This window comes from Boleophthalmus pectinirostris, unplaced genomic scaffold (genome assembly GCF_026225935.1).
Source record: "Boleophthalmus pectinirostris isolate CB_2022bp ecotype Guang Dong unplaced genomic scaffold, ASM2622593v1 HiC_scaffold_18, whole genome shotgun sequence".
NCBI lineage: Eukaryota > Metazoa > Chordata > Actinopteri > Gobiiformes > Gobiidae > Boleophthalmus > Boleophthalmus pectinirostris.
In genome coordinates, this window is record NW_026571133.1 from 30,449,377 (window position 1) to 30,462,268 (window position 12,892).

The following is a 12,892-nucleotide window of genomic DNA, read 5'->3' on the forward strand; positions in this document are numbered from 1 at the left end:
AGATGATTCTTTCCACTTGTTAAGTAGTAATAATGAGTGCGTGTGACAGAAGCGTGTGAATGACAGAGCTCACTTTGTAGAGGTGCAGGTTTGATTCTCCTGTAGGCCTGGATCTATTAAAATAACATGTAGGCCTTTGCCAATTGTGATGCCAACGCCTTTCTGTCTCAGCTGACACGCGCATGCGCAGAGTGCTGTCAGCGGGCTGTGTTTACAGCTCGGGATGCAGTGGCTGCTGATGATACGGGAAAAGTGCAATGTTGTGCCAACCTCGGTGGGAATAAAAACACTTGTGGGGAAAAGGTAAGTTGTATGCTACAATACACGCTCGCGCTTTCAATGTTTAATGTGCGTATAGTGTGAGGAATTAAAGTACTTGTTATCATTTCTAACTATTAAGGTAGCATGGCTAACAGTCGCTAGCAAGCAGCAACAGTATACATTAACATTAGTGGCCTTTATCCCTGCCTTTTGCAAGGAGAATTACATTATGGACTCATTTAATTGATATCTGCAAGCAATTTATTACCATATTTGTGTGGCGTATTAATATCACATTAGCTTAGTGTCTATTTTGAGTGAACTGTCGGACCTTTGATCGGTGATGCTATAGTGTTAGCATCAAAGCTAACGTTGTACCCTTAACGTTACTAGTTGAAGTTGACACTAAAGCATGGACACTGGTAGCTGGTAATAAAAACTGGCAACGAACAACACTTTCTGTCATATTGTCAAAAGCGTATTTCATATGGCGCCTCAAATCGAGCCAAGTCAAGTGTGTGTATGTGTGTGATGTCTGATGTTGCCATGTCTGTAAAGTTTATCCTAACAGGTGTGCTGCTCGGGCCGTGATCAGGTGAGGGCCAAGACAATTATCATTGTCACTGCAGATACAGCAGATACAGCAGAGCACCCAATAGAAATCCTGTGCCTCAAGAGATCCAGCCGTCCCTGTTTAACTTGACAACAGAAGTAGTGTAACAGCTGTGAGTGGACAGAGCTCTCTGATCTGTGGCATCTTTGAAAGGTCATAGAGTCTAAATAAAATAACATGACAATATTGAACTGAGCTGTGTAGATTTTCCCTGAAGATATCAAATGTTAAAAGACAAGTATATTTATGATGAGAAAACTGAAATCACTGATATACTGTACAAACATGTTTTGTTTGTTCTGTCTAGAAAAAAATGGCCCACATTCTGGCTAGTGGTACAAAGTAGTAGTGTAATTCTACACTGAAAGTATGTGTGAAAAGGGGATGTTTATTATTTGGTATTATTTCTTTTGATATGGTCGAGGTGTGTTTTGTAGTCTTAAATGGAGCAGATTCCGATATGTACAGGTGAGTAACTGTGTTTGTTAGAATGGTCTTAGCCCATGCAGGCCTCCTGTGTTTCACACAGACCACTCGGATACAGCTGTGCTGTGTTCCTTAAGGCCTCTGTTAACAATTAAACATGATGATCCTATGCCAGAGATAACCCGATATATCCAGCATATATACCATTATACCAGATATACCAGTATATGTCGGGCAGATATTTGCACTTTTTAATGCATCAGCCTAATATCTCCAGCACAGGCCAATATTTTATTTTGCCAACTTGCTGCCTAAATAACACACATAACGTATTATTTGAACATTTTGCAAAGACAACTGTATAAAATGTGACAACACTCTTAAATTTTGTGGTAAAAAAGAGCTGTTGGCTGAGTTTTCTGTAAATTTCAATGACATAATTTGGCGAAAAAATAACCAAATTCGGTCCTACGTATCGGCCCAAAAATATTGGCAGAGCTTATTGGGCATTGCTTTCTCTGTGTTCCAAACAACTGGCATCGGCCATAAAAAAAAACAAAAAAACATATCGGTCGATCTATACAACTACTGTGGCCTGTCATTCTTTTGTTGTGATTAGTCAGTCTGTACACAGAGCCAAGACTCATACTGTCTTTTTAATGCCTCAGTCGTCCAGGTTGCTGTGAACTTTGAGGTTTGTATTACTTTCTTACTTGAAACTTTGTTCCATTTTTTTGTTGTGTCTATGAATTGCACAGTGTCCCACCACAACACAGGCCTGAATGCTCCGTAGCTGTGTGTGGCTCTGAGGTGCACACACAGGGCTCAGCTGGCAGTCCAGAACAGAGCGTTCAGCTGAGAGGAAAGAGTGAGGACTGAGAGTGTTTGAGTTTACACATGACACTGGCCTTTTTATCTGCAAATTCAGAGCCTAAATGAGTGATTATTTGGATAACTGAAAATCTTGATTGTTCTACGCATAACATATGTAGACAGTTTTAAATGCAAAATAAAGTTCCTTTTGATGTGACATCAGCCTACTGCTATTCAGGCAGTTTGATTTCATAAAGCTGTTCACATAACTATTACAAAGCAGTGGTGTCCTATTTGATTGAACAATGTGGATGGAAGAAAATGAAGAATTTCACTGTCAATAACTGCCAATAAATGTGACAGGTTAAACTACTAATTTTGCTGAAATAAAGAGATCATTATATTTAACACATTAACACATTTAAAACATTCACATCAATTTGCCCAATTTGGCAATTTTTTAGGTTTATAATTTTACTTCCTGGTTGGAAACAATGACATCACACAAGAGAATTCCATAATCTTTACCCAACAAAACCCTAATGTATACAAAATATTATCTGACAGATACAAATATAACACCTTTATTTTGTTCAAATCATGCTTTAAGTATCAGAAAAAATGTGATTCTTAACTTTTGGATGTATTTCTACCTATGATGTCATCAGTCTGTTTGAACTTACTACTTCCTGACATTTTCAACACATTTCTCAACTTTTCTTAGTATATTGCTTCTTGATTGGTTAAAAATTGTGATTTTTCTTGTCACAATAATTGTAACACTAAAATATGTAACATCCTACTACATGTGTCTTGAATCAAATAATAGTACATTGGCGTAATGGCATGCTGGTTTGTTTGTCTGGCTGTGGTGAGAGAGCCCCACCTACTTTCTGTTTGCATGCAGGACGGTCTAGAACTAGACCAGCATATTTCAGACTTTTTGTTTTTCCTGAAAATTATTTATTAACAAAATATATAAAACTTCCTTGGTTTAACACAATTGAATACTTTGAACACTGGTTCTGCAAATATCAGATCAGTATACGTCTCAATCTTTTGTTATTTTTTCCCTTTCATTTGTTTACTTAAAATGCAGCCTGTGTTTCTTTGATTGGTTAATTTATACCCCACTGAGCTTCGGGAGAGTTGGAAAAGGGTGTAATCTTAGCTAACCAGGCAATTGGTTTGTTCTATGTTTTAGTATTTTCTATTTCTGTGTTTATGGAAAGTGAAAGCAAATGGTTGTGTATATGTATATATATATATATATATATATATATATATATATATATATATATATATATATATATATATATATATATATATATATATATATATATATATATATATATATATATATATATATATATATATATATATATATATATATATATATATTCTTTTTTTCTTTTTTTTTTTTTTTTTTGACTTTTTAATTTGTGGTTGGATAGAAGTAATTTACCCATTTGCACTTCATCACAGTTTAATACTTAAAGATATAGTCTAGTAATATGATTCAGGTGGCAACTTTAAAAATTGAAATCTTTGTGCTTATCAGCCAATTTTTTGTCTAGTATGTGGGTCTACTTCTACATTCTGATTGGCACATTCGAGAATACTGTCATGTACCATACCCAAAGTGCTTTACTTGAAGAGAGCAATATCCATGGAGAAAAGCCACCAGAAAAGTTCCATAATGCACTTTTCATTTCACACTCATGATAAGCCACCTTTGTGGCCATAGCTGCCCTGCGGTGGACTGACAGAAGTGTCTCAATCATTAGCCCCTCCAACCACCACCAACTCTCACGTACTTACTTTCATGTAGTCATTATTTTACCAATTTCAGTTTTTTTTTGGATTCTAAAGATTAATATTTGCTCACCACATGTCCATTTTTACACTATGAAACAAAGTGGCCAACAGTGACTAGTAAATGGTCACTTTGGATCCAAACATAATATAGGGGAGCCCATATCCTGGAATCACTATCTGATCCGGCTGGGCAGGATGTTGCTCCAGGTGACAATGAATATATCACTTCACGGTCACTGTTGTTTCGAAACCACGTGGCTTCATTATATTTAAAAAGATATTAAAACTCATGACCAAGAATCAGTAACGGCAAGTGTGTGCGTGTTGAAATGGAATCAAAATGGCAATTTGAATTGTTGCAATGAATAAATCAGTGCATAAGTTGCACTTAAGAGGTTCTGCATTAGATAAATCGACAGAACTTCAGTCTTCAGTCACAAATCGAATAAATCTAAATCAGGTAGTCCAGTGGTCTGGACGTCCAGTAGTTTATGTGACTTTGCAGTGTCTTTTTTTTTTTTTTTTTAAATACAGTTTTTATACAGTTGGTCCTTGTTTTGAAGGTCTTTTTTTCTGTTCTTTTTCCATATTATCATACAGTAGACTGAATTATTTTTTTATTAATGCAGTGTAGAGAGTTGTCGGCGAAACACAAAGAACATTTACATTCAACTAAAGTAAACAATGTGGATGTGCTCTTCATCTCTGCTTCTTTTTGTTGATTTGTTCCTTTTCCAGGTGATTTTGCCCATCTCCCACCTCCTCCTGTCTTCCATTCATGAGCTGTGTGCCTGGCTTTAAGTAAAGCCACCATGGAGGACAAGAAGATCAGTGTGTCTTCAGACTCAGTGTCCACGCTCAACAGTGAGGACTTTGTGCTTGTGTCCCGGCTGGGGGACGACACACCCTCGTCCACTAATAATGGTAGTGATGATGAAAAGACAGGACTGAAGGTAAGGCTGGGTAGGCAAGCGTACATGTAGATGTGGACAAAATCCATCAATCTCATCTGAATAATTTAAACAGTGAATTTAATCTCTGTTATTGGACTGTACTAGTATTTGGATTATTGTAACTGTAACACTGTTGTACTCTCTAGCTGTATTTTTAGGCCTATAGCAATCCACTACCATGATACCAAAAGAGAATAACTTACTTCATTTCATTTGCAATTGTTTGTATACCGAAAGTAGTTTAAAGCCAAGGTCATCATCGCTTTTATCATACAGTGTTTACTTTGTTCACATATAAATTATTCTAACTTTTCAATCATCTTTTCCCTTTCACTTGTGCGTTATTGTGTTTTATGTTAACCATAAACAAATCAATTTTTCCTTTTTTGTGTCCTGATTATATAGTTCCTTTAAGAGCATGGTTGTTTTCACTGGGTTAGAATGTGTATTGTTGTATATGGGTTTAAAATGAGGTGATTCCTGTGATTTAGACCATATATGTGTCAGGTGTTGAGGTGAAAATGGCAGAGTCTAACATTATTTGAAAAATTTCACAGATTTTTATTTTCTTGCATCATTCATGCTTGCTTTATGGTTGACTGTGTTCTATAATGAATTGAATGTCTGTCCACAAGATGGTGCCAGAAACCTGTGAATGCCCAACAGTGCATCTCAAACACACTTCTTTAACTGAAATGGGCAGCAGCATCTGGTACAAGTATGCCAGTGTAGTTATAAGTGGAGTCTTCTGTGTGAAGGAGCTTATGGTGTACTGGTAATGGTTGTTTGTTGATATATAGAAGGCTAAAGGAAAATCCCGCCCATTCCCATTCACTCAGTCATTTCAGACATCACATTTTGGTTTTGACCCTCACACCCTGTGCACTTTTGAGTCAGCCCACTCTGAGCAAGAGAAGCCAGTGTGTCTAAACTTATTATTTGTTATGCAGGTGATTTCTGAGGAAGGGGTCAGCTTTAAGGTCAGTCTCTTTGCTCCCAGTCCTTTCTCCTCTCGCTCTCTCTCTAGTCTCTACATGTTCTTTCTGTGATGTCACACTGTGCTGGTGAATCTTTGTGACTAGTGCTTCTTGTAAATTTGCTGGCTGTTGACTGATGCCGGTGGTAGCTTGCACACACTTTGATCCTAGATGAGTCAAATGTAGGCATAATCTGCTGAAGCCTTGGCTTTAAGCTGATGCAAATAGAATTTCAGGCTAGACAATTGATATCCTCTATTGATGTCCAAGCTTTTGTGAAAGTGATTTTGTGTGTCTATTTGATATAACAATCTCATGTATACAGAAAATATATATTAATTGGCAAAAATGTGCTCTCCTGTCCTCTTGCTGCTGCCATGCATCGTGATTCTTGACACTTGTAATTTTATTTAATCTGTACTCAGGTAAGTTTTTAAGAGCATGTTCTTATTTATGATAATAACCCTATCTTGCGTGCTCTAGATATGGATGAAGAATATTACTATCAACTCACTATTACACCAGTCGTAGTTCTTTGGCAGCTCACTAGAATCACTTGGTGGATATTTTTTAAAATCTTAAACAGTTTGGACTGTTTTGACATGATCTATCTGATCTTTTCTTTCTGTGTTTTGGATATCTCTTTGTCTTCATTTCCCACTTGGGTCCAGATCGTTGGGAATGGTAGTGAGCAGCAGCTGCAGAGGGAATTGGAGGACGTCTTGATGGAGCCCTCTGTGTCTGACCCTGGGCCTGCACCAGACTCAGGGATGGAAGGTCTCAGTGGACACTTGACCGTGTCTGCAGTCCCACCAGGCTGTGACCCCCTCAGCACCAGCCCGCCTTCTGTAGAAATGGCTCTACCAGTGCAGACTGCACAGGAGAGTGAGCTCAATGAAAGGTCATATCGAGGTCAGCAGTCTAATTTAGCTTTTTATAAATGGACTCTTTTTACTTTGTTACAACTTTGATACTGTCCTGTCACTTCAATAAGCAATGATACTAGATTATAGACCATAGACCAAATCTCTATTCTTCTCTTGTAATGGTTAAGTCTTAACACTACACCTTATTAATTTTTTTTCTTTGTTTACTACTTTCTACATTGTATATGCATACAGAAAACATCAGATATGTGAAATAGGATGTATGGAATTATGTAGTAAAGAAATTTAATTGAATTTTATATTGAACTTCTTAAAGTAGCCACCCTTTGCTTTGTTGAGAGCGCCGCAAACAAATTAACTTTCCTGATGAAATGATTTTCACTTCATAGCTGTGCTGTTTCAGGGTCAATAGATGCTAAAAGTGCAAACCAGGGTGGCAAAGGGTGGCTATTTTTTAACATGTGTCCAAACCTTTGACTGGTAGTGTATATGTGCAGGTGATGAGTCGTCCTCTGAAGGCAGTCCCATCAGCCCTATCCCAGATGAGGACAGTATTGTGTTTAGCCAGCTGACATATCTGGGGTGCGCTTCAGTCAACGCCCCTCGCAGTGAGGTTGAGGCTCTCCGTATGATGAGTATCCTCCGAGGGCAGTGCCAACTTCCCTTGGATGTCACACTATCTGTACCAGGAGTCTCTGAAGGCACTGTCAGGTAAGGATGTGGATCAGATTATTTTTGATGAATACTACAAAAATCACATTTGCTATCATTTTCATTGTACAGGTTAATAGATCCACACAGCAGCACTGAAATTGCCAACTATCCTATCTACAAGATTCTCTTTTGTGTGCGAGGCCATGATGGTACCCCAGAGAGTGACTGTTTTGCTTTTACTGAGAGCCATTACAATGCTGAAATCTTCAGGATTCATGTATTCCGTTGCCAAATCCAGGAGGCGGTAAGAGACTCCTGGATTTTGTAATCCAAATTATGTTCATGAGATGTACTGTATATACAAAGCATTAAACACACAAAACCCATAGAGTAAACTAAACCTTTAATCTTGTCTTGATTTATTTAATATTACACGCATCCAGTCTTGCATAATGATGCCAAAGTCACATGCTAATAATAATAATAATAATAATAATAATAATAGCAATAATGCATCTATCTTATATAGTGCTTTTCAGGATGCTAAGTTCGTTTTTTCAATTTAATGCTCTATGCATTCATATGCAGCGTAATGCAGAAAATGCATATTATCATAATAATAAATGTACAATAATATGGTATATATGTAACAACAAACTGTATTTTTCAGGTGAGTCGGATACTGTATAGCTTTGCTACAGCTTTTCGGCGGTCAGCAAAAAAGGCCTTGCTGTCTCAACAAGCTCCGCCTCTAACCCCAGACAGTGACCTCTTCACTTTCACTGTCAGCCTAGAGATCAAAGAGGATGATGGGAAAGGCACCTTTAGGTAGGACCATCGTATGAACATCTGCTTTCATTCAAATTAGAGCACTATTAGGGATTTGACAAACCTCACAGTAAAAGATTGTATTATTCACTTCATGTTTTTTTTTTTTTTTATTGTGATGGTATTGTCAAAACTACTACTACTACTTTCTATTACTATTTATATTAAAATATGTATTTTTGCACTCCAAAATGTTACATAGATGTGTAATAATAAGGTTTATCAATGCTTTTTCAGTGCTGTAGCAAAGGACAAAGACAAGCAAAGTTTCAAACTCCGAGCAGGAATGGACAAGAAAATTGTTATTTATATTCAACAGACGTCCAATAAGGAATTAGCCATTGAAAGGTATGTTTTTTTTGTGACCCTGATACAAAACTGAGCTACTGAAGTTTATAATAATGCTTTATATCAACACAGTCACTTCTTATATTACAAGATATAAAATTTATGTGAATTATAAAAAAAAAACTGTGGCTTATATGGAAATGGATATGGTTCCTGTTCATTCCTCTTTTCACATTTGTTTCTCTCTTTATTTTTCAGATGTTTTGGTCTTCTGTTGAGCCCAGGAAAAAATGTGAAGAATAGTGATATGCACCTTCTTGACCTGGTGGGTGTCCTGTTGTTGTTGTTTTTTTTTCCAGTTTCTGTGGGGTAAAAGTCATTAAATGGATCGAAATTAAGGCATTAAAAAGCATTAAAAGCATTACATTTAATTTCAAGCGGCATTAAAAATTTTGGCAGTTATGCCAAAAATATTTCTTGCATCTAGCTAACATTTATTACAATACATTCCAGGAAGTTAAATTTGCTGTTGTAAATGCAGCATACATTGCATGTAGCGTGACCCAGACTGTTTACGTAGGCCTATATACGGCGAACACTGCCAGATGTTAATTCCCACCAGCGGGTAGTTGTCTTCAGGTTTCTTGCTGATTAGAGAGGCTAACTTCAAGTCAGGGAGCTACGCCCCGACCCAAGCTTGCTAGAGAGAGTGCCTCGAGCCGGTCAGACAGAGCTCCCGACTTAAACAAAGAGAGCGCCCCAAGCCAGGTAGAGAGAGTTTTCGAGGTGGACAGGTGAGGGGCATTGTGGTCCGATGCGGGGGCACACTTGTGAAACCTTGAGCTTGAATCTCCTGGGCCTGCCCAAAAAAACTAAAACTGCACGTGCAGTGACTATTAGAGATAATGTAATATTTTCTGAATTGCTATAGGGGTATGTGACTAGTCATCAAAAGTCTCAGGGGGTATGTGATTACAAAAAGTTTGGGACCCACTGTTCCAAGAGGAGTATTTTAATTAATTCAATTATGGGTAGTTCACACAAGCTGAATGTGTGGCTTCATTTGACTCTTGTGCATCTCCCAGCAACATTATAGTGAGTCTGGGGCAGTAATTTTGGCTGGAAACACTTTCAATAAATGCACTTATCCTAATACAGAAGATATTTGGTGGAATTAGGTTCAAAACACTCAATTATATTACAGTAAATACGCTTTATAAATGTTTTGCATTATAATGAATATCTGTATGTTCTTGTCATTATGATGAAAACAGATGAAAGAAAAAAGATGAAAGCTTAAAGGTGCACTGTGCAAGTTTTCTGATGGAGAGTGTCTGACCTGCTTGTTTCTATGGATATGTCATTGCTCTGCCTGGAATGTTCCACAGTATGACAATAAACAGCTCTAACTTACATTTATTAAATTACAGTTGGTTGTAGCTCAATAATACCTCAAAAAACTGACTGTGAATGGGGTTCCCTCTCCACTGATCTAGCCTGTAACTTGGTCTGGTTTGGTCTCCATGAAGATGGAAAGCTTTAATACCATACTGTGAAACATTCCAGACAAAGTAATAACATCTCTATGGAGAAAAGCATTTGATGGACCATCGATCAAAAGTTAAAGCATAAACAGTTTAAGCATTAAAAAGGCATTAAAAAGCACTAAATTTTGTTTGTTTAAGCCTGCATAAACCCGTTTTTTTTTGTTTTTTGTTTTTTTTTAATCTTTGGTGCCTTCCATTTATTATTTCAGTTGTAACTTTTGTTCTTTAGGAATCAATGGGTAAAAGCTCGGATGGGAAATCTTACATCATCACAGGAAGTTGGAACCCCAACACGCCTCAGTTTCAGCCTGTGAATGAGGAAACTCCTAAAGGTGACTGCTACATATATGATTTGTCCTCGCTTTGGTGCATATCATTTGGAATGTGCGACAAATGATTTTTTTTTCCTTCACAGATAAATTCATGTATATGACAACCGCAGTGGACCTGGTGATAACAGAGGTAGAAGAACCAGTAAGGTTTTTGCTGGAGACACGTGTCAGAGTATGCTCTCCAAATGACAGGCTCTTCTGGCCATTCAGCAAGCGTAGTTACACTGAAACATTCTACCTTAAACTGCGACAGGTGTGGGAAGCCAGATATGTGAAACCTGTTGTTCTGTGCTGTGAGAATTTAACACTTCTATTCCTTTCAGATGGAGCGAAAGGAACGTAAAAGTCCCTCATCAGACACATTATACGAGGTAGTCAGTTTGGAAAGTGAAACTGAGAGAGAGAGGCGGAAGACCACAGCAAGTCCTGGCATCCAGCTTAGTGGACCAGGAAACATGGTACCCTCACCTCCTGAGGATGATGAGGAGGAAGGTAACTTTTTCATTGGTTTGGATAAACTTGTTGTTTACTGTATATTCTGGTTAGAGTTTTTAGACATATTGTATAAAAAACAGTTAATAGTTTAAATAAATTGATTGATATTAATGGAACAGTAAAAATGTTGAAGATGGGAATGAACTTTTTTCATGTGCTAACTTGTCGTTTTTTATCAGATAATGATGAACCATTACTGAGTGGCTCTGGAGATGTTTCAAAGGAGTGTGCAGAGAAGATCCTGGAAACTTGGGGAGATCTGCTATCCAAGTGGTACGGTTGCTATGAAAATCTATTTGTCCTTTTAATCTGGGTGTGTTTGCGAGAACACAGAGCTTTTAGTTTTTACTTTAATCAGGTATGCAAAAATGGTCCGCTTTTGACATCATTTACATGACATGCTGTTTCTTAAATATACTGTGCTCTTTTTCACCTCACTAGATGTGTAGAAAATGTCATATAGTATATTGCAATTAACCTGAAAATAGTAACTGTTGTGTCCTTTTGAGTCATGGGGTTGTAGGTGGGTTCATGGGGCCACTATGTTTTTCTCTCTTCTCTCTTGGAATTTAATGATAGGCTCTACTTAAAAAAAAAAAAGTTATAAAGCCTTAAATGCATTACAGTTACTTTGTTTAATGTTCCCTTTCTACTTTATTTAAGGCATCTGAATTTGTCAGTGCGTCCCAGACAGCTACCTGCCTTGGTGCGTAATGGCATCCCTGAAGCTCTTCGAGGGGAAGTTTGGCAGCTCCTAGCAGGTTGCCATAACAACGATCACTTAGTTGAAGAATATCGTACTCTTATTACAAAGGTAAGACATATTTCACTTTTCCTTTATTTACTCATGCACAGTACAGCTCTTGTTGGCAATCTCAGCAATGATTGTTGTGTATTTTTAAAGTATGGCCTTTGTTTTGCCCTCTGGGCTACCTTTAGTAATTTTAATCTCTCATGTGCTCCATCCTTGTGATGCGGCATCTCCATTGATCTGGCTATGATTATACAAGAGTGTTACAGCACCGTGCTACTATAATTGATATGAAATACTTTTGTTTAAATGTTTCTGATTAAAGATCACCACTGCTTTTACATGACCGGTCCGGCACATACAGCACTATAAACTTGCTTCAGATACCTCCTCTATCCTATAATTGCCTTGCATAGACTGAACTTGGTTCAGTTGTGACTCTTGTGTCGGAGTAGTTTTGTTGTGATATGGCACACACCAAAAGAGCAACGCTCTGCTGTGCTGTTGTGGCTACCACCTTTGAAGCTGCACGCATGAGACCACATGTAACTGTTCATTCATAAAGGGCAGTCAGCCCATATTCCCATTGTAATTAATTCTGAGTAATTCAGAGTGCCACAGCACCTGCCGGCACCATCGGACTGCAAGTCTGAGCTCCTCTCGTTACTTTGAATTTCTAAGGAATACTTGTGGCCACCGGAGCTCAGCTGCACTACATCCAATCTGAGCCCAAAGTATCATGAATAATTAAATTAATTTTCTGCTTTTTCTCTTGTTTTTTGCACATTTTAGTGAAGGCTTTGTGTTTTGCATATTTATTCAGTTTGAACTTGAATGCGTCACCTCAGGCTCAGACTGCATGCGGTGCAGCTCCGGTCCGGTGGCTGCAAGTATTCTGTATAATTACAAGTAGAGATAGGAGCCCAGACCGCGGGCCGTGCAGTCCGGTGGTGCCAGCGGAGGTGCTGCGGCACTTCGGATCAATTCAGTTGGATTCTATTTTTTCTGGGCGGTGAAGCCCACCAAACACGTGGTCTCGCTCGTTAGGACATGTATGTTTTTCTTTTGTACTAATTGATAATTGAATCCCATCATCTCATGTGCTTTTTGACATGTGGACATGCCATTCCCAGGCCCCCATTCTTTGCGTTTGTTGCATTTGTGGCCTCTCTTTGTGGAGAAATGTGCTGTCCCAGTGAGGACATTCATTTATGCCCATCCATCCATTTTGACTGAAAGCCTTTGACAG

At 38.0% G+C, this 12,892-nt stretch overlaps 1 protein-coding gene across 3 annotated transcripts in view; it reads left to right on the forward strand.

The window, feature by feature from the left end:
• The first annotated feature begins 195 nt into the window (after positions 1-195).
• The window catches only part of LOC110174133 (rab GTPase-activating protein 1), a 34,857-nt gene continuing 22,160 nt past the window's right edge, over positions 196-12,892 (forward strand). The window contains exons 1-14 of one of the 3 annotated variants that reach the window (XM_055154027.1): positions 196-303; positions 4,670-4,884; positions 5,835-5,864; positions 6,533-6,773; positions 7,246-7,459; positions 7,532-7,706; positions 8,073-8,230; positions 8,468-8,578; positions 8,777-8,843; positions 10,295-10,397; positions 10,481-10,650; positions 10,721-10,889; positions 11,072-11,165; positions 11,556-11,706. In XM_055154027.1, coding sequence (XP_055010002.1) covers positions 4,744-4,884; positions 5,835-5,864; positions 6,533-6,773; positions 7,246-7,459; positions 7,532-7,706; positions 8,073-8,230; positions 8,468-8,578; positions 8,777-8,843; positions 10,295-10,397; positions 10,481-10,650; positions 10,721-10,889; positions 11,072-11,165; positions 11,556-11,706 — 1,824 coding nt within the window. In that variant the 5' untranslated portion in view covers positions 196-303; positions 4,670-4,743. Of the gene's footprint in view, positions 304-4,669; positions 4,885-5,834; positions 5,865-6,344; positions 6,421-6,532; positions 6,774-7,245; positions 7,460-7,531; positions 7,707-8,072; positions 8,231-8,467; positions 8,579-8,776; positions 8,844-10,294; positions 10,398-10,480; positions 10,651-10,720; positions 10,890-11,071; positions 11,166-11,555; positions 11,707-12,892 lie in introns of those variants that run through there. The other 2 variants (XM_055154028.1, XM_055154029.1) reach the window with 2 other exon arrangements.